Source organism: Zootoca vivipara, chromosome 3 (assembly GCF_963506605.1).
Source record: "Zootoca vivipara chromosome 3, rZooViv1.1, whole genome shotgun sequence".
NCBI lineage: Eukaryota > Metazoa > Chordata > Lepidosauria > Squamata > Lacertidae > Zootoca > Zootoca vivipara.
The window spans coordinates 40,354,487-40,375,488 of NC_083278.1; the positions used below are offsets into that span (position 1 = coordinate 40,354,487).

Genomic DNA, 21,002 nt, shown 5'->3' on the forward strand with positions numbered 1-21,002 from the left:
AAAGGTATTTAGATTTTAAGACTGCTTTATTGTACACAAGGTGAATAATCACAGTGCACTGAACTTGCTGTAGCTGCATTTGCATTGCTGTGGGTTTTTACTGCAACGTTTGTTTTACAAGGGCAGCAACCTCCTCCCCATGACATACTTTGAAGAAAGGGGTCATACTGAAAGGATTAGCTCCTCTCATAAGAATAATACAGACAAAATAATATAATGGCAAAAGGGAATTGGATCTGTTCTTCAGTGGCTAAGGCTGTGTGTGTCCAATGATCTGGTCTCTAGGTACTGCTAGACTCGTTTTGACGTTTAGTCGTGTCCGACTCTTCGTGACCCCATGGACCATAGCACGCCAGGCACTCCTGTCTTGCAGTGCCTCCCGCAGTTTGGTCAAAAACTGCTAGACTACAACTCCTTTAATCTCTGATCCATTGTCTGGGGTTGGCGGGAGTCCAAAGACATCTTAAAAGTCCACACGTTTCCCACCTCTGGTCCAGGCAAATATAGAGAAGCAAGGACAGAATAACAGCTAGTCTTCAGCACTCATATAGTTTAGAATACGCAGTGCAGGAGATCTTCTCTTTACATTTTATTGACAGGTGTGATTCCTAGAAGCTTCATTCCATTAGCCAGAACAGAGCGAACAGCCTGGAACAAACAGAGCCTTGCCTGGAAAAATAAAAGGTGGGGAAGAGGAGGATACTAATCAATTTTTATCCTTACCTCCCTTAAACAGAATTAATTCAGTAAATCTTGAATGTTTTGTACATGTTCAACCATAGCAGAATTACAAACTACTAAAGAATAAAAACAAATGTTAGGATGCCCACTTTGCACCAACAGCCGTTTCTTCCAGTTTAATCCTAGTAATGCAGAAAGTCTGCTATTGTCTGTTTCACAGACACACGCCTATATTTGTATCCTTGTTCCCCATGCATAATAAGAAGGCTTAATGCTATTTCAGCTGAACATTACCTACCTCTCTGCAGTGAATGTATTTTTAGGGCAGAAAATACACTACGAACCGTATAATGTGAAGTACATATGCATGCACACACACACTGGCTATGGAAATGCTGCAAGGAAGACATGCTCATGCATAGTGATGAAGTCTTAATCTAAATTACAATACATGAAGTGGTCCTAATACACCTAGCTTAGCCTTCCCCAAGCGGGTGCCTTGCAGGTGTTTCGGACGATCGCATCTATGCACCTGCCAGTAGAGAAGGCTAATCTATCCAGTGATACACGGTCTATGGCACCAGGAAGAAAAATGTGAAAAGACTTGTTTCAGGACAATTACCTATTGATGAAATACAAGGATATCCTACATCCTGCCTCGCCTACATCAGTAAATATACCAAAGGCAATGTGTTTTTTATGTTTCACAAATAAAGGTGGACAGAAGGCTCCAGTGGGTGCTGTCAAGTTAAAGACAGATGAAGGGAAGAATTTACCACATATATTGGAGCAGCTTCTTTTCAGCACAGATGCAATAAATTTACCTGGCAGGTTAAATCTGCTCAAGTTTTTGATTGATTAATTTGCCCCGAGTAACAGTGCAAACCCTATTATGTTCCCACTCATGTCTTTTGAGTACAATGGGACTTACTGCCAGCAGTCGTATGTAGTACTGCAGCCTAAACTGATTTATTTAGCATGCAACCTTATTTGGGACTAAGTCCTACTGAGTTCACTGAGGCTTCTGAATAGGTATATATAAGGTTGCGCTGTTAAGCCTGCAGCTGTATTTTTAGTTGGTTAAGCAGCCAGAACGTATTTTAAGATCAGGTAAACCCAAACATTAGTGCCACACGTTTTTTTGTCTTAACGCTGTTTTGATTTGGTGCACTACCTTGGTGTGCTGCCAAAATAGGGAATAAAGACAAGCAGAAAATAGTCTTTTCCAACAAGGATTGGTAGAGTTTATTAACTCGCTAACCCCTGTTTGTATCATCATCTTAGAAGAAAACAAAACAAAACCACACCAAACAGCTTTTCATTATGCCTCTGTTTAGAACAGTTCACATATCTACAGTATAGGTAGTATTTTGAGGGGCACTATAAGGGGGGAAGTGGGTACATTTATTCTCTCTTGCTACAATAAGCCTGAGAAAGTTGAAGTCTAACCAAAATGAGAAAGATTTTCCACACTAAGGAGAAGGCCTAAAGCGACACTTGGCAATTGCAGAAAAGGGCTTATTTAAGCAATGTATCTCCTCACCCCCACAATTATTAGTATGGGGCCGGAATTCATTTTAAGCTAAACCACAAAATGTATGTACTTATAAGTTACACATCTCAGGAGTAACACATTCTGTTCAAATAGCATCTATTTTACTTTACCTCTGCTAGTTCTGGAACACTGCCTTTCACAGGTAGCATTTTGTGAGCCACAGCTGCTAAGTGACTGAAACAGAAACAGTGATATGAAACAAACTCTCTAAAACCCTCAGTACGCAACTCGGTGGCATTTGCTAGGGATGTGCAGTGAACCCAAGAATTGTGTTGTATCTAGTGTTTATAAGCAACCCAATTTGTTTTGAATCAGCTGCGTGTTGTTCTGATTCAATTCCATTTTGGGGGCCCAAATCTGATCCGTTGGATATGAAACTCTGTTTTATCCACCTCCCCATTCACTATAATGGGGAATCTATAAACTGCTATAACTTTATTTACTCCTCACGTATAAGTGAATGACATTTGCAAGCAAATGACCCCTCAGAGTGGATTAAACCTACCAAATGGATCAGGCATCATGGAAATTAATGTATTTCCATACAGGGAACCTTTGATGTTACTTTTTTTTAAAAAAAAAGTTGAAACTTTTTCATTCTCTGCCAGAATTGGATGCAAATTTCAAACCTACTAGTTGCTCCTACTTGAGAGAGATAAAGTCTGCCAAATTTCCAAAAGAGAGATAAAGCAGTTCTCCTGTAAAGGTGGAAGTAACCATTTTGGAGTGGAAAAACAGACATCACAATTCCTTCTTTCTTTATTTTTATGCGGAGGAAGCAATTAGTTTGAAAACTGGGTACGTGAGAAAGGTGCCCCTGGGTAAGAAACTTGTCAGAGTTCAAACAAACAGACTCAGGGGCTATTCTGCCACGTGATCTGACTTTTGCAAGCCACCCCATTTGCCTAACTCTGGCACTTGCATGCTGCTCTGGTGGCCCAAACTCAGAGAAAACACGACCCAGGTATTTACTTCAACATCCCTCCCTCAAATCACAGTGGTTGGAGTCCACTGTGAAAATAATCAACTCTTGTTTTAAAAGCTAGACCTGTCCATTCAAGCTCTGGGCATTTCTCCAGTCAGGTTGGTTTCTGTTTCTCTGAAAATAAAAGGGGCTGCGGGTGGGGGAAGGGTTGAGCACTCCCTGGTCTATCACAATAGGCCTTGTCAATTGTGTGATCACACCCCCTATTTACCTTGCCACTCAGCTTTGTTACCAATGAAATTTACTTAAGAGCAGGTTGTGTAACCACAGTTCTATAACTCAAGGGTTACCAACAAACAGAGAAACCACCACGGCTTGGATCCTTCTGCCAATGAAAGAGTCATTTTCTGACCTATTAAGATGAGCGTTGTGTGAGAAGCGACTCCTCCCAAACCGGAAGAGTTTCTCCCGTTTGAACATGTTTTCCTCAATACCTTTTTATAGCCCACTGGAATATGATAAATAATAATAATAATAATAATAATAATAATAATAATAATAATAATAATTTATTATTTATACCCCGCCCATCTGGCTGGGTTTCCCCAGCCACTCTGGGCGGCTTCCAACAGAAAAATAAAACAAAGTAATCTATTAAACATTAAAAGCCTCCCTGAACAGGGCTGCCTTCAGATGTCTTCTAAAAGTCTGGTAGTTGTTTTTCCCTTTGACATCTGTTGGGAGGGCGTTCCACAGGGCAGGCGCCACCACCGAGAAGGCCCTCTGCCTAGTTCCCTGCAACTTGGCTTCTCGCAACGAGGGAACCGCCAGAAGGACCTCAATGCTGGACCTCAGTGTCCGGGCAGAACGATGGAGGTGGAGACGCTCCTTCAGGTATACTGGACCGAGGCCATTTAGGGCTTTAGAGCTATATGATACTTTATTCACCATGTTTCTCATACTGTAATACAGAGGGAGCAAGAAGAGCCTGTGGCTTCCCAGAGGTTGCTTGACTCCTAAGCTCACATAAGTTCCAGGCAGCGTGGCTAATGGCCAGAGATGTTGGGAGTCCAGAAACATCTGGAAGGCCACAGGTTCCTCAGCCCTGATTTAACGCCACCCCCAGGGCACTGCAATCCTTCACTGGAAGAACTATTGCCTTGCCACACTTGCACAGGAATGCACTCAAGTAATGCCTGTTTACTTATACTTGTGGATCTCTGGATCCACAAGGAATAATCGGCATGTTTGGAAACATCTTTGCCCTTGTTTTTAAAGGAGGGAAACAGAAAAGAAAAAGAAAAAGCCCACAACTTTAGGGGGCACAAAACCGGGGTGGGAGCACCTCAACAGCCACCACTGACTGAACATGCTCAGCGGCCATAAAGACATTTTGTCCCGAGGCACCTCATGAGCTGATTTCAGTCCAGTGACTGAGGCCAACAGTGCAGTGTGTCAATAGAACTGAAATGTTCATGACATTTCAAGCTTATTTACTTTTATGGGAGGTGAGGGGAAGACTCTGCGGAAGCCTCTTCAATATATTGCACAAGTATTAGCAGGCTCTTCATGTACAACTTCTCCAGGAGAGCTAGAGCTATCAGCTATCAGTGACTCTTTCATGCCATTTTATGAGTAATAACTAGGACTGTGAGAGCTGCAAGCAAATGCTTCCATTTCCCAGGATATTCCTCCGCAGTCTGGTTTTTCTATTCCCTCCCCGCAACAGTATTTTATCAGACTCAGATGATGGACTTAACAGACCATTAAAAGTAACTGGTTTTTCTAGATGAGGCAGATTCAAAGTCTATGAATATGTACAGTACAGGGTTTCCTGGAACAGTGTGCCAGAAAGAAAGGGGTGGGTCATTAAGGCTGGGAAATGAAATAACACTTGTCAGAAGGCACATTTCAAAGTTTTCAAGCCTGATTCACAGAATGCACTCTTATGAGGCTTATTATTATTATTAATAATAATAATAGAAATGCAGTATTAACATATGAAGCAATGCTCAAATGTTCAATCTAAAGAAGTTCATTCTTCAGTGAACTACTGTACAAGTTTAGGTTCTAGGCATATTTTGCTCCAAATAAAGCCTAAACTTTGGAATGAGGGTCTGTGAATCTAATTATGTCAAACTATTTGTTATCGAGCCTGCTTTTTAAATTTTTTAAGTAGGCTGAATTCTTGTCAAAGGGTAAGACGTTTCTCTCACCTACCTTAGTTTAAGGAGATAGGCAACAATATGCTTGGGCTGGAGATCTTGAGAAGACTTGTATAGAATCTCGTCATACCTGAAGAGAAATAAATCGAATAGCTGACACATACTTCAGAATCTGATCATAGCTAGGATACGCCCAGGTCACAACTATATTCCCATACTTATTCTCTTTAATGGAACACCTGTGATTTTCTAAGTGATGTAGGAATATTAAAGGATGAGGTAGCCTGTGCCTGGAGTCTCACAATCTAATAGACATGATGCACAGTCTGAGCAGTAGAGTAAAGTCCGTCTATCACCTTCCTACTCTGCCCAGCAAGCTATTCCCCCCCCCCCCGAGTTGGAGAGTGGTGCCTCTCTGAGGCCAATTTGCCTCTTTCTGATGTTATTTATGAATTGCCTCTCCAGTCAAAAATGCCTGAGGTTATATAAAATTAAAAAAAACATCTCCCCAACTTGGTTTGCAGTCACAGCAAATCACAAGTTAATCATGAGTCATCAAGGAAACCCTGGCTCGTTTCTCAAAAAAATAAATTAAAAGGTTTTGTTTTCCAGCTGTTGGGTTTACACAAAACAGAAGGCCTTAATTAAACTAAAGTTTATATGCCAACAATAATTACTTACGATCATGGCAGTAAAGAAATCAACGTTAAGATGCTGGGCAGGGTTCACACATAATAAGCTTTGGTTTAATAAAACAATGGAGCCATTGAAACTAATGGGACTTCAGCTCTCAATTAAGCAAGCAACTAAGTGAACAAGCAAGCAGAAGTTTGCAACATATATCCTGAATACCTGAGAAGGTGCTGAATTAACGAAATAGCCTGTGGATCTTGTAGGCATGCAGCGTTAATGTGAGACGCCTGACTGACTGCTCCACACATCTCTTCTAAACTGGGTGGAGAAAAAGACAACAGCGTCACAAATATTAAACATCTAAAATGTTTACGCAATTTTACTGATGGAAAAGAGCGACATTGCCTTTTCATGAATATTTTCATTGTACTCAACAGAACAGTTTTGCTAAAACCAAACTTGAAGAGATTGGGAATCCTAAATCCCAAGATTAAGAAACAGTGGCTGGGATCTAAAGAGTTTTTTTTAGTTGTGGCCAAGGCTTTGGGTTGGCCCCCTGAGGACCCTGCCCCAGGCTCTCGCTATTTTAAACTGCACCTCTTACCTGTGCAGTCTGGCGTGTGTGTACTGCAGGAAGACACCAGTATCACCTCGGCTTTGGAGAATACGATCCCAGCTGAACTGATAATCAGATAATAGGAGGCCCCTGAAGTCCTGAAATGGTAAGTTATTCAAGCACCTTGTAAGCCGTGACAGCATCACTTTACATTTTCTCATGAAATGATGACAGCATCAACAGACCTGAATGATAAATGCTGCGAGCCCAATCCTTTCAGCTGTCTCAAGAGGGTTGTCCAGTTCTTTGGTTGCTAAGTAGATAACAAAAGGTGAGGTGGGGAGAGTGTCAATGTCACACTGGATTTCAATGTCACACTAAACTGTGGATTGGCAAACCATAAATGAGTCTAGCCTTCTCCTAGGCTTGCAGATTCCTTGCAAACTCCCTTATGCTCCTCCTGCTTAACTTGCAGAAGGAGTTCACAAGTTTTCACATCTGTTTTTGGTTAACCGCAGGTCACTGTGCCATCTGAACTGGCACATTGGTCAATGCCTATAGGGAATTTTAACAAGTCAGCTTAGAAACCAGGGTTTGAAGTGATCTTGTTTGAAACTAATGGTAGCTCATGTTAAGCACCATTTGTTGGGCTTGGAGGACACAACAAAAATGCTAAGGCCAGGCAGGCATTTCCATTTGCACAAGCATTACGTTAATAAGAGAGACGGATCAGCTAACTTTTTGCAGAAGCACTTTGTTCTATCACCATGGAGCGAGCTTCATCCAAAACATCGTCAAGGAAAACCACTTCTCCTTTCCGAGTCCTCATTCCTTGAACTCTTCCAAAGGGCACATGCTGGCACCTACAGGAAGACAGGGGACCAGAAATGCCTGTCGTTTTATTTTCCAAGGTACATAAACTAGAAATGTTATTCCTTCTGAACAGAAATATTGTCAGCACATCTTGGGATTCACAACTGTGCTCAGAAAGAAATTACTTTGTCGTTCTTAGTATCTGGGCACATGTTCAAACATGAGGTGGAGGAGAAGGGAGATCATTCTTTCAGGCAAGCAAATAAATTTGCACTGACTGAGCAATCAGAAGAACTCAACACTGAATTCCTCCAATAGGGCACCTTCAAAGCCTTAGTATGCCATAAAGGCGTGTGTGTGTGTTGCCATATATTTCAAAAATCGAAAATCTGAATAGAAAAATTAAGTTGTTGAGCTTTTTACTAGCGACATGGACTGCCAAACGTCCAGATTTCCCTGGGCATTTCACCAATTTCTGCCTGGACGCTGCTTAAGGGGGTTGAATACCGGACGTATGGCAACTCTGCTATAGATATATAGATAGGCAAGTACACATTTACCTTTCTGCCCATTGGTAACCCATTAATTTTAGTATCTGGAAGACCTGTTGAAAATGAGGGATCTGGCTTTTATCTGTCTTGAAAAAGGGAAAGAAGAAGAAGAAAGAATCATTAAATGTACATTCAAACAGACACACAAGTGGAATATCCAAGGTGGGACAAATAATGGGGATAAAGGATGAAACTTGTGTATCTGAGAACATGATATTCTAACATAACCTTTGGAAAAGCACTCTCAGGTAGGCGAAATCAAACTTGACAGAAAGATCCAGTCTTGAGATGACCACCCATCTCCAAAAATTGTCAGAAAAACTCCGCCCTCACAACTTTAAAAGCTTGTCAACTTTTTATTTGCTCAGGCCACAGGTTGTACCAGAGATTCTGGGTTGTAGCCAATGGCGACCCTCCATTGATGGAAAGCTTTGATCCAGCAGAAACTTCCATCCCTGCCCCGCAAGCTAATCTCACCCCAGCACTATATCTACTTTCATTTATCTTTCCTTTTGCTGCTGCCAAAGTCAGTGGGGATTGAGGGCCGAATCAGAATTATGTGTTTGACGGGCTGAGGAGCCAGCCCACCCTGCTCTACACCCACCAGTCTGCAGGACAGCCAGACTTACCACATATATCATAGTGTCAGGATTCCTTTTTTCCACTCTGTCTATAGCAGCAGCAAGATCTCTGGAAAAGAAAGACAAATACAGTCGTGCCTCGGTAGTCGCAACAAAATCTGTTCCGGAAGTCTGTCGACTTCCAAAACGTTCGGAAACCAAAGTGCGGCTTCTGATTGGCTGCAGGAAGCTCCTGCAGCCAACTGGAAGCCGCGGAAGCCTCGCCAGATGTTCAGCTTCCAAAAATAGTTCGCAAACTGGAACACTCACTTCTGGGTTTTCGGCGTTTGGGAGTAAAAATGTTCGAGAACTAAGCTTTTCGAAAACCAAGGTACGACTATAAGACCAAACGAAACTTTTTCAAAATTAAACAAACTTTAACTTACTCATTGTTAATCCTTTTGCGATTATGATTTGCCACTGGTCAGTATTTTGTCATGTCTGTATAACAGAGGATAAGGCTGACTGCCACTCTGTACTGAGAAGCATCTCACCAGGTAGACTGGAGCCCCATTTAACTCAACATGTCTTACTTTGGAGATATATAGATAGGCAAGTACACATCAGAATGCTGGGCCATTTCTACAGCAGCACCCAGGTTATAGAACTCCTTCTTTTATTTATTTCACAGAGCTTTTAGTGTGGGTGACAGTTCTGGGATGTTGTTGTTTTTTGCCAAATTATTTTATGCCTTTGTTTTTATTGTATTAAAGTTACTGCTAAACAACCAGGCAAAAAGAATAATAATACTTGCCTCGTTAGGTAGAGCGAGGTTCCATCACTCCGCATTACAGCAGAACGGTCCCCCTTTTCGGACAGGTAAACTACTCCTGTTCCTTCTCTAGAAAAATGGGAGAAACAGAAAGGAATGAAGCAACCATATGCGATACACAGGGGATCAGTCATAATCTCACTGCGCATTCCAAACCATAGTCTACTCAAAAGTTAAGTCCTCTTTAATTCAACGAGGCTTACTCCTAGGTGCATGGGTTAGGACTGCAGCTTGTGATCACATGTCTACAATCACACTTTAAGGTTGTTTTCAAACAAGGGTGATTGGGGCAAGAGGGACTATTCACAAAAAGGAGGCGATTACTCCCTTTCCTCAGAAACTTTACTGTACCCTCCTGCTCACTCTCACACCTCACTGATCACCGATATGGCAAATGTCTATGCTTCTCCCTCTATGAACCAGCCCAGATCCTGTACACCCCACACAAGAGAAGTATGGCGGGTGGTCACGTGAGAATGGGCTTTTTCGGTGGTGGCCCCCCATCTATGGAATGCTATTCCCGGGGAGACATGCTTGGCACACTTTGCCAGTTTTTAGGCACCAGGATGAGACTTTTCTGTTTACTCAGGTCTTCAATTAATTAATACTGCCCTGTGGTGGTGCTGATCTTTAGGACTTTGTTCTCATTAATTCATTGTTAGATGAGCATTTTATGCCTTTTGTATTGTTGGCTTTTTTATAATAATAAAAAATCTCTGGTTTTAAATTGTTTTTATAAGCTTCATTTTTGAGGCTTTTTACCATAAGTGACTGATAAATTAAATAAAAATAATAATGAATCCATCACGTTTACATTACCTTCACCCTTCCCATTCTCACCTGCCTGCAGACTGCCAACCCTAACAACCTAGAGCAAACTTTTCACTTTGTTAAGAATATCAGTATCAATTCAATACATGGTCCTTCCCCGCACAAAGCACGGGTAGGGCAACTGAGACCAGAGGCCAAATGCAGCCCTTTACACCTCTCCATCTGGCCCTCAAAACTCTCCCCAGGCCACATTCCTCTCTGGCCCTGTTTTGCTAACTGCTTGTGCCTGGCTAGAATGTGCACTTGAACTATGATAACACCTTACACTTGTCTGGATGGAGGGCACAGAGGGTATGTGAATGGATGCAGAAATCAGCCTACTGCACAAAGGTAAAATTTACATTAATTGCTCCACCCCCAAATCCCAAAGTTCAGAGAAACAGGAGAGGTGAGGATGGCAGATGGCTCAAAAGCTGCAAACAGAAGAACCTGTTCGTACTGAGTTTTCTTAAGGAGTCCTTTCGTGTCCAGCATCTTTAAGACTTCTTGGCTTTTCTCCTGGTAGAACGATTCTCCAGAATATTCATCAAAGCACACTCCCAGGCGCTGAATGGTCCCACCAGGACAAAAGGAAAACAGTGTTACCGTGAGACAAAGACGACCTTAATTTCTGTATGTGCGTCATTTTGAATCAAGGTGGCGAACTGAACTTTTGAAACCACACTGATTTTGTGTGCTTCTTAGAATTCCCAAGCAATGCCAGATGTGAAGCTGTTAGTGATATATAAATACTGAAAAAAATGGATCCAAGTTAGCACCTTGTACATCCGGGCATAATCGTCAATGCTAACGTCTCTAAAACGTTGCCACAATGACACCGCTTGTTCTTCATGTGCCTCCAATTTTCTAAAGAAATCTTGCGCCAGCTTTTTAATGTTTTCCTCCTCTTCTGATGCTTTATTGGCCTGTACATAAACCTAAACAAGTGAAAAATATGGGTCAGTATTAACTCAGAACTCTCTCAAACTAGGAAAGGGACCTAAGGCAGTGGTGAAGCAAGGTTTTGTACCAAGATGGTCCCAAGTTGAATCCCTGGTGATCATGACTCGGTGCCAATGATCTCAGGAAGCAGAGAAATATATCTGGCATGAGACCTTGGAGAATTGCCATGCCAAAGGAATGAATGGTTCGAGTCAGTATAAAGGAAGCTTCAAATGTTCAAGATAAAACAGAGTCTGAATTGTCCAACAAGGTTATCTAGAACACTGTCAAACAGTATCAGTATTAAAAAGCTATCAGAAGCTTGTAGCATTCATTCCACACAGGTGCTCAGTTAAAAGAGGGCATGTCTGTGCTAGAGATTTGTTAATAGTCATTCTATCAGAAACCCTAGTTATGTATGTCTCCAGAGAAATGGTGGTATAAAATTAAATAAACGTAATGTGAAAATAAACAGTATTTTAAGGCTCAATTACTTTTTTTATAAACAAAATACTTATTATATACTTATTTAAAAATAAGCAGTGTACAGCAAGCAAACGCACACATACACAATTTAAAAACCACATTTCATCTTCACTTTGGAGCATGCACTGATTAACCTCCCCATTTCAGATTCAAGCTCTTTCAGACTATTTCACTGTGGATTAACGTACCTCAAAAAGATGCTGCAAAGGATTAGATTTTAGTTTTTCTTCAGAGCCAAACTGCTGGAAGCCAGCTCCCAACAAACCTGTGTTATTGTAGCCAATACAGTATTTGTTAAGAAAATAACTGCATGAACTGCAAATTAATGACACAGTATTTTTGACTACTTTTCTGCAATAGAATCTTACCAACCTGCTAAGCATATATAAAGGGTAGAATAGCCAAGAGCATAGTGGTAGCCAAGACCTGTGTTGCACTTCACAGCAAGTCCCTATGTCACAGGGGCACAGCGTTCCTCCTCCTTGCCAGCCACCTCTGTACTATACCAGAGATCCTCAGGCTTAGAGGTTGAATACAGTTGTACCTTGGAAGTCGAACGGAATCTGTTCCGGAAGTCCGTTCGACTTCCAAAACGTTTGGAAACCAAAGTGCAGCTTCTGATTGGCTGCAGGAAGCCCCGCCGGACGTTTGGCTTCCAAAAATAGTTCGCAAACCGGAACAGTCACTTCTGGGTTTGCGGCGTTCGGGAGCCAAAATGTTCAAAAATTAAGCTGTTCGAAAACCAAGGTACGACTGTATAACCTTCTAGGACTCTCCTTCAGGCTCCTAGAGCTCTTTCCCAAGGCCACATCCTTCACTGCTCCTGCTCTAAAACCTCCTTTCAGGTGTTTTTTGTTTTATTTTGTTTTGTGTTTGCCAAGATGGAACATGTCCCTGGACTGTTCCAATGCCTTTTTCCTGCCTGACTAGAGGCTGGAGGTTTGTGTATGTAAAATCCTTCGAATTTTTAGCCTACTGTGTGAAGGAAAGCGCCACATTCATGGCTCCACCGACTTTTGCCTCTGGCTCCCACCACCCCTGGCATGGGCCTGCCCACTCCCACAAAGGTTGCCCACAAGGGAATGAGACACGTGGACTGAAAAGGGCTCCCCACCCCTGCACTATACTTATCCTGAGAGAGAAAGGAGGGAAATTACTTACCAAACTGCATGCCCCAATCTCCAAGGTAATTTACTCTTGTAACATGATGTCCCGTTGCTTCTTTGATATTTGCTATGAAATTTCCTGAAAACAGAGTATGGCCATTATTGATCCTAACAGCATACTTCATCCCCAAACACTCAGTTATATGTAACCCACACTCTGCTTTTCTCCGTTACAGCCAACAAAAATAATGACTCTATAAGGACAGTTTCCTGCTGGATCTCTAAATAGTCTGAAAGTGCTTTTCCAGAAACACTATTTCTTCTACACATTTAATTCAATGTTAAAGAGCGTCCCTGTTTGCATTGTGTTCCATTCATCCCAGAAACACAGTAACTTGGCGCCTCTAATCTGTGTAAATGTTATTACTCCCATGTTACAAATAGGTAAAAAAGGCACAAGGAGGTTAAGCTTGAAGGCGATGAGCATAACAGCTGAAAGAGAATCTCAAGCATGCCATCATTGTGCAGCAACGGTTTCTCATTAAACATGCAATCTCAGTGTGATCTCACTGGACTCCATCCGGAGTTGCAATTCTTCCCTAGCTGCACTCAAAAGGAGGTCATGTATCCGCATCTCAAAGTTGTGACCCACCTATTATTGCATCCTCTGTGAATTTGTCCCCTCCGCTCTGTGTTGCGTACGGGAACCCAAAGCTGGGAAAAGTCATTCTAACTCAGCCTATTCCCCACATGATGGTACAGAAATTCTCTCTGGTCTATGTCACAAGTTTTTTTATGTCACATGTTTTGTTAAGTGCCTGTCTCAATCCTGCCTTGAGTGACTTTTCCTACGGCTGACCTTTGATTTTGCTATTGCAGAGAGACTCAAATCCCTTATGAATGCTTACATTACAAAGGGAGAGAACCACATAGTGCAACATCAGGATTATTGATTAATTGATTGCCTATTACCTGTCTCAAGGCAATTCATAAGCAGACCATTAAAAGAGCTAAGAAGTGCTTACAATTATACACACCCACCCACCCCAAAGATAGCTTTAAACAAAACAAGTCATATAAGCCAGAGCAGTGTTGGGAGCCTATTATGGTGCCAAAGGCAAACCATCCATTCAGTGACACCACAAGTGGGGGGGGGGAGAGCATGAGCATGGGTGCCACGTGAGCATAGAACATAGAGCATCAGCTATCTTACCTATTATTGTAGAGCGCAAATGACCCACATGAAACTTCTTTGCAATGTTGGGTGAACTGCAAGAAACAACAACAGTTACCATTTGAAGTTTCTTTCCCCCCACATGCGCAGTCCCCACAGCACCATCTCCCAAACAAATCGGTTTCTATGTTTACCCCACACAATGAAAAATGTAAATGAAAATACAAGTGGCATGGTAATCCCCCAAAAACAACATATTAAAGTAAAAGCAAAGCCACAGAGTAGGATCCTGGGAGAAAACCCCGTTCCAAAATGCACTGGCAGCTTTTTTGTTACTTGAGAACTCAATGTACTTCAGCAGTTCCCTTTGCACAACAGACTTCTATGCGTGTGACAGGACTTCCCCTTCCTCTCCTGCCACCTGCAGTTCCCCACACAGCCTCAAAATGTGATCCAGAGAGCATATTTTAGAGGCACACAAGGGGAGGGGAGGAAGAATTCTCACTGTGCAAGTAGAAAACTGATAGCACTGCAGTGGCTACAGCCCATGACCTTCAGAGATTTATATGCTAATCCATAGCTCATTCATTTACTCTTCATGCACATGTGCTATTTCATATATTTTACTGAATGGGAAAACGTTAGTGTCATAGCTGAATTGAGAGGAAGGGAGGATGCAGCAGGTATGCTACAGAAGAGGGTATTTAATATGGTTGAAAACCTGTAAGCACACAATCCCCTAATAGAATTGAAACTATCAGCTGTCATCTTTGATGAGGCAAGACCACCAAACTACCAGTCTACATAGATCAAGCTAGCTATTTCCCAGGCCACAGTGGGACACAAACCAGAGCAGTCACTTTGGAGAAAGGAGCAAGAAGATGACTAAAAAAAACCTGAGTCAAGCATCATAGTCCATGGAAAGGAAAGAAGCAAATAAAACCAGACTCAGTCCAATGAATCTACGTTGGTCCATAGCCAAATATATTTGTGTAACTAGACTGCAGACTCGCAAGGCAGCCAAGGCATTTTAGAAATATGCTTCAAAATAACTGAAGCTGAAATCTGCATTGAGTAGACATGTACATGATTGCGCCTATGAACTCACCTAAACTCAACCAGAATTTTTCTTCTTGGCAATCCTGAGAAAAGTTCACTCTTTATCCCATACTTGGAGCCATCCTCAAACACTTGCTGCAACACTGCCTTAGAAGGCAAAATATGTATACAAAGAAAGGCATTCATTAATAATGAAGAATTTCAGAAACAGGTTGATATCCCTTTCACAGAAAAAGCAATCAGTTCCACCTGAAAGTAAACTTTAAGCATGGTAAACCAGTGGTGTCCACACTTTTTTCAAAGAGGGCCAGATCTGATGAAGTGAAGGGCCGTGGGGGTCGACCAAAGTTGTTGAGGTTTTTTTTAGGATTTAACCCCAGGAAATAAACTGCCACAGGGGCCAGATTAAACCGACTGGTGGGCCGGATTAGGCCCACGAAACACATATCCCACTTACAGTTCTAACCTCAACAGCAGCTAACTTCAGAACTTCAACTCACCACTTGACACTAGTATTGTCAAACTGTCCTTTTCCTGCCATTTGTCCTCCCTCATGTATCCTGTCTTCTTGGCTTGTAAGCCTGACGTTTGCATCAATTTAGTAGGATTGATGTGAGGCGCTTTGGAAGACAATACTTGTCTGAAAATGGGATCCAGGCCCAATTGCTGCACCAACCCCAGGCTGGGAAAGGGTTGTCCTGCCCCTGGCCAGCAGTCTCAACAGGGCTGTGCATGTGGCTGAGACCCTGCTGTTCCGTAAAGCTCTGCTGGGCAGTAGCCAAATTAAGCTCACACGCTTACCTTGGAACTCGATGGGCCTTACTTTCAAGCAGACACATACAGGATCGCACAATAAAAGGAGCGGTTGGTTCTCACTTGAGAAGTGTTTCACCGAGTGTGTGATCCGCTACCCAGAGAACTGCTGATTCTCAGAATTCTACCACACCCCTATCTATGCTTATGCTTTGCTTTGAAATCAAGCCTGCTCATTTTAAGAGGCCAGAGCTCCAGCAGCTTTGAATCTCCAAGCATCTGTGACACCACATGATGTCATCAAATATCTGTGGTGGGCTTGGAAGACTGGCAGCAGCCAGAGCCTTCTTCGGATTCTGCCTTCCGGTTCAGTTTCCTGTGCCCTCCCTTGGTGAGCTGGGAAAGGCAGTTTGTTTTGCAGCAAATTTCAATGCTTCACTCATCAAACACCTCGTTCAAATCAACAATGTTAACTAAATTTCTGTTTCCCCAGCTTTTAGCTTAGTAAAATGAAAACCAAATGGACTGTTGAGGTTTTAAGTTTGCTGTGTTAGTCGTATGCTTCACTTTCTCCCCAGTTTTTATTGTATTTCAGTTGTTTTTATTTTGTTACCTGCCTTGGAACAAACATTTATGTAAATAAAGACTGTAACCGTCAACACACTAGGAATTAAGCCCCATTGAAAATAATAATAATTTACATTTACATTCCAACTTTCCTCAATACATAGTTCTCCTCCTCCTCATTTTATCCTCACAACAACCTTGTGAAGTAGGCTAGGCTGAAGGTGCAGTGATTGACCCAAAATTACCTAGTGAGCTTCATGGCTGAGTGGGGATTAGAAATCTGGTCTCCCAAGTCTTAGAGCAAACTGCTACACCACACTGGCTCTCATAATGGAACATACTTCTAAGAATACATGTATACTTTTACAATCTAAATGCTCTAGGGTAGTATCCACACTGCAACCATAAGCCTTGATTTAGACCCCCCCCCCCAATTTATATCCAATAGCATTTTCACTGCTTATATACATTGGGTCTTACCTTTGCTAGTAATTCTCGATTTATTGTGAAGTTTACTGTTCCTTCATCTGTGCTGATTTCACTCACCACTGGATCACATTTTAACTAAAATGAAAACACATTGACAACAGTGGATCACACAATCAATGAGTGGCACAGTTGACGCTGTTTTGTTATCAGTATTATCCTATGCAGGTAGATCTTAGTGTAATTATATTTTGAGAGATTTCAGAACTACTTTATGTTGTCTTTCACTGCTGCTGAATGATGAGAATGGCATGTCCTTTACACAATTAACAATGCAAACACTACCAGCAGATGGTGCTTTTTAGCACCCATTACATGTCACTTGAAGACAGGAGTGCCTGGCGTGCTCTGGTCCATGGGGTCACGAAGAGTCGGACACGACTAAACAAACAACACATGTCACTTGCTAATGAGCCTTACAATTAAAAGTTTAGATTTCCGACCTGACATAGAATTTGTGTAAGTTGTTTAAGCTATACATGTTCAAACATGTAACACAGAGACATTAGCAGATTAGGGCCCCACAGTTAACACACACAGTACAAGAATGTGCATTAGTAAAGTGACTGCTTTCCAGATTACAATTTTACATAAAAATTGGTGATCGTAAAACCTTTGTAGAGCACTGTCCAGAAGACAGTGATGTTAACATGGAACAGGCAGACGTAATCTGCGGTGCACGAGTTGTGGGGTTGCAGTATCCTGCACCTGATCATTTGCAACCTACAAAGTTGAAGGCAAGCAACCATTTTCCTGCCCATTATTCCCTATATGTGCAGAAGAAGCACAGGGAGGAAAAGAGAACATAGGAATCAGCCTTTAGGCCAGAGATTTCCAACCTTTTTGAGTCCATGGCTCCCTTGACCACCTACCATATATTCTTTCTGAGGCACCCCAGTGGGGCTCCGGCGCCCAGTTATGTCACCCCTTGCCTGCAGAGCTGGCAGCCTCTCACCCTTTTCAAAGACCCTCCCTTGTGGGGTGTTCCCTCAGCCTCCTCTACTCTCTCCTCTCCTTGGGAGTCTTCCAGGCAGCTGCTGCTGCTACCCCCCCTGCCCAAAGAGAGGTGCCTCCTCACACTGCCCCACAGCCACCTGGGACTTATCTGTCCAGACTCCATTCCCAACAGCAAGGACTGGATGGCTGGACTCCCTCACCCGCTTACTCTGAGGCCACCTCAGCTCCTGGCAACCAGCACCCCTTGATCAGCCCCAGAGGCACCATTTGCCTGGGGAGCTTATAGCCAGGGCTGCTGCAACAAACAGCCGTGCAAGCCTTTGGGAGGCAGAGATGTGAGAGGGCATCAGAGGAGGGTGGGGGGAGGAAAGAGGGATGAATGCCAGTGTTGCCTGCAGCACCCCTGACCATCATTCAAGGCACCCCAGGGTGCCACAGCACACTGGTTGAAAACCACTGTTTTAGGCTCTATCAGGGATGGACAACCTCTGGCCCCGTTTAACCATTACAGTATGTCTATGCTATATAAATAGTCCCAGTCTCTACCTTCCATTCATTCACATACCTATGGTTTATTTATTATGGTTTTATATCTGCTTTTGTTCAACCGTGAACAACCCAGCCAGGTGGGTGGGGTATAAATAATAAATTATTATTATTATTATTATTATTATTATTATTATGGAATACGTATATTGTCATTAGATCCTGTTTTGATAATACTATATTGTACAGGATTTTGTGTAGCCTTTTGTGGGGAAATTAATACAAATTGCTTTTTTAAAAAAAAGAAAAGAAAAAGAAAAGCTTTGGCCCTCCAGATGGTCGGACTCCACCTCCCACCAGCCCCAGTCTGTATGGTGAGGAATGATGGATGTTGTTATATACAGCAACATTTGAAGGACCACAAGCTTCCCACCCTGGGGCTATGCTGCTCTGTTTTTAATTGAATAAACACATTACAGCAAGTAGATCTCCACATACCTTCTTTGCCAGCTTCTGGGCTTCAAGCTGAATATCTGACTTTGAATAATTGCTGGAGCTAGCATCCAGCACAGAACTCACAGAGAGTTTGAAATCACACGCCTGCCTAGGGGATGAATAAAAAGAAGAAATTAAGGGGGAAAGTTTCAGAAGCTTTTATTTTATTGCTGCATTGCTGCACCTTTATTTATTTGCACACTTTACTGAATAATTTAAATACAGTGGTGCCTCGCTTTACGAATGCCCTGCTTAACGAAATTTCCGCTATACGAATGGATTTTGCGATTGGAGGTTGCCTCGCAAGACGACGAGGTTTTCTATGGCCGCCGCTTCGTCTTGCGAAGCGTGGCCATAAAAACCTCCGATCACAAAACCTATTTGCAAAAGGCATTCGTCTAGCAAAAGGGGAACCAGCTGTAGGAAGGGAAGAAGGCAAAGAAAGATCAGCTGAGAGGCGCTGACAGCTGTCAGCGCCTCTCAGCTGATCTTCCTTTGCCTTCTTCCAGCTGCGGCTGGTTCCCCTTTGTTTTCCACTGGTCTCTGCTGGTTGCCCCGAGCAGTGAGGGGCAACCGGCAGAGACAAGTGGAACACTAGCGCGGAAAGAAGGCAAAGGTCTTTCCCCGCCTCGTGTCCGATCCAGGCGGGAGGCGGCGGCAAGGAGAAGCTCTTCTCCCGTCGCCGCCTCCCACCACGCACAGCCGGCATTGAGCGCAGCTTCGGAGACCTCCGAAGCTGCGCTCAATGTCGGGGGAGGCAGGCAGGAGGCGGCGACAGGAGAAACTCTTCTCCCGTCGCCGCCTCCCACCACGCACAGCTGGCATTGAGCGCAGCTTCGGAGACCTCCGAAGCTGCGCTCAATGTCGGGGGAGGCAGGCGGGAGGCGGCGACGAGAGAAGCTTTTCTCCCGTCGCCGCCCCCCGCCACGCACTGCCGGCATGGGGCTTGGCAGCGGTGGGGGAAAGGCGCAGGATCGTTCCTTCGCCTTTCCCCCACCCCGCCCGACAGAGCCGGATCCGACGAAGCTTCTGAAGCTTTGTCCAATCCAGCTCTGTCGTTGGCAGCAGCGGCGCTTGCTCTCTTGGCTCCTTGGCGCCTGCCTGCCTTCCCCGAGCCAAGAGAACAGGCGCCGCCACCGCCACCAGTTCCCCCGGAGCCCATAGGAACGCATTAATTGACTTTTAATGCATTCCTATGGGAAACGGTGCCTCGCTAGACGAAATATTCGTAGGACGAATTTAGTCCTGGAACGAATTAATTTCGTCTAGCGAGGCACCACTGTACAATTACAGTACCAAACACAAGGAGTGGTTTTTCCAAGACGTGCAGATGTTAAGCATTGTATGCCACCATCCACATGGTATCCAAGCAAATTTGGGAAACCTTTTACATTACAGATTCAGCTCACATCCACAAGGTATACATTAATCTAAAGCATTAAGATAATTTCTCCATGGTGGCTGCTGCAACTGTGATGAAAGGGAGAATGCTGTGCTAGTGTTAATAAATTGAGACCATACAGCAGACATAGGCAAACTCGGCCCTCCAGATGTTTTGGGACTACAACTCCTATCATCCTTAGCTAACAGGACCAGTGGTCAGGGATGATGGGAGTTGTAGTCCCAAAACATCTGGAGGACCAAGTTTGCCTATGCCTGCCATATGGAATCAAACCGGTCTTCGTCATTCCTCTTATCATCCTTCATATCAAAATAGCAAATGTTTATTTGTACTGGATTTCTTTTGAATACTAAAAGAATTATAACAAGTATATTTAAAAAATCCTAAATTATAAACAATGGCTAACTGAAATATTAGCAGCATCCTGACTTTTAGTCATCCTCTTGTCTTAGCTTGGCAAAGATATTTAAAAAAATTAAAATTATTAGAAATAACTCTACCCTTTTCTTGATACTGGAACAGCATATATTGACTTAATCAAGTTTTCTGGCGGCGTCTCCAAAATATGTGAAAGCTAGATTGAAAACAAATGATCCATATTAGCTAAGTCAAGGTGCACGACTTCTGAGACCAACAGTGTCCCGCCCCCCAACTTGCCCATCTTTCAACAGAGTGTGTGTGGTGGTGGTAGTGGAGTTAGCGAGCTGCTATCTTTATAGCTAACTGCTCTCTGCAGTGAAGATAAATGAAGCTTATGCACCAGTTCCATTCTTCCATCCCAGCAGCCTTCCCAGGAACATTGTAGCAAGGAGGAACCAGGAACTAAGGCGAGCAGCCGGGGCAGGGCGAAAGCAGCCCCCGACCCCAAGGGAGGGACACCCTGGCTGCAGAATGAAGGGGGAGCAGTACCTGAGCAGCGATGCTCCTCCGGAAACGACATGCCGCCATGGCGCGCCCTCCACCCCCTGCCGTAGAGTCGGCTCTTGGGAGGAGGAGGAGCCACTCGGC

The 21,002-nt window shown here is 43.3% G+C and overlaps 1 protein-coding gene across 5 annotated transcripts; it reads right to left on the reverse strand.

Annotated features, from left to right (window-relative positions):
• Positions 1–2: 2 nt before the first annotated feature.
• RARS2 (arginyl-tRNA synthetase 2, mitochondrial) lies at positions 3–20,996 on the reverse strand. Of its 5 annotated transcripts, XM_060272583.1 has the most exons (20): positions 20,904–20,996; positions 20,495–20,568; positions 18,596–18,701; positions 16,649–16,732; positions 14,898–14,995; positions 13,829–13,884; positions 12,671–12,754; positions 11,698–11,774; positions 10,861–11,019; positions 10,542–10,648; positions 9,254–9,340; positions 8,509–8,569; positions 7,889–7,965; positions 7,254–7,378; positions 6,761–6,828; positions 6,564–6,673; positions 6,179–6,277; positions 5,382–5,456; positions 2,347–2,410; positions 3–669 (listed from the first exon to the last, which is right to left on the reverse strand). In XM_060272583.1, the coding sequence occupies exons 1-20, from the start codon at positions 20,940–20,942 to the stop codon at positions 583–585; spliced, it is 1,737 nt and encodes a 578-aa protein (XP_060128566.1). In that variant the 5' UTR covers positions 20,943–20,996; the 3' UTR covers positions 3–582. The 5 variants fall into 5 exon arrangements, 4 of the variants coding, with proteins under 4 accessions (XP_060128566.1, XP_060128569.1, XP_060128567.1 ...); XM_060272586.1 differs by lacking the exon at positions 20,495–20,568 and having other exon boundaries at positions 4–669; positions 20,904–20,976; XR_009557325.1 differs by lacking the exon at positions 3–669 and having other exon boundaries at positions 2,349–2,410; positions 6,179–6,272.
• Between the last annotated feature and the right edge of the window lie 6 nt (positions 20,997–21,002).

What these genes read in the sequence shown, in the direction of transcription:
- RARS2 (XM_060272583.1), bottom strand. Translation starts at nt 20,942, where the DNA reads ATGGCGGCATGTCGTTTCCGGAGGAGCATCGCTGCTCAG. An exon ending in GTTCCAGTATCAAGAAAAGG is followed by an intron (nt 18,702 to 20,494) that starts GTAGAGTTATTT and finishes TTCATCCCCTAG; the next exon opens with GCAGGCGTGTGATTTCAAAC. An exon ending in ATTATGCCCGGATGTACAAG is followed by an intron (nt 10,649 to 10,860) that starts GTGCTAACTTGG and finishes GGGACCATTCAG; the next exon opens with CGCCTGGGAGTGTGCTTTGA.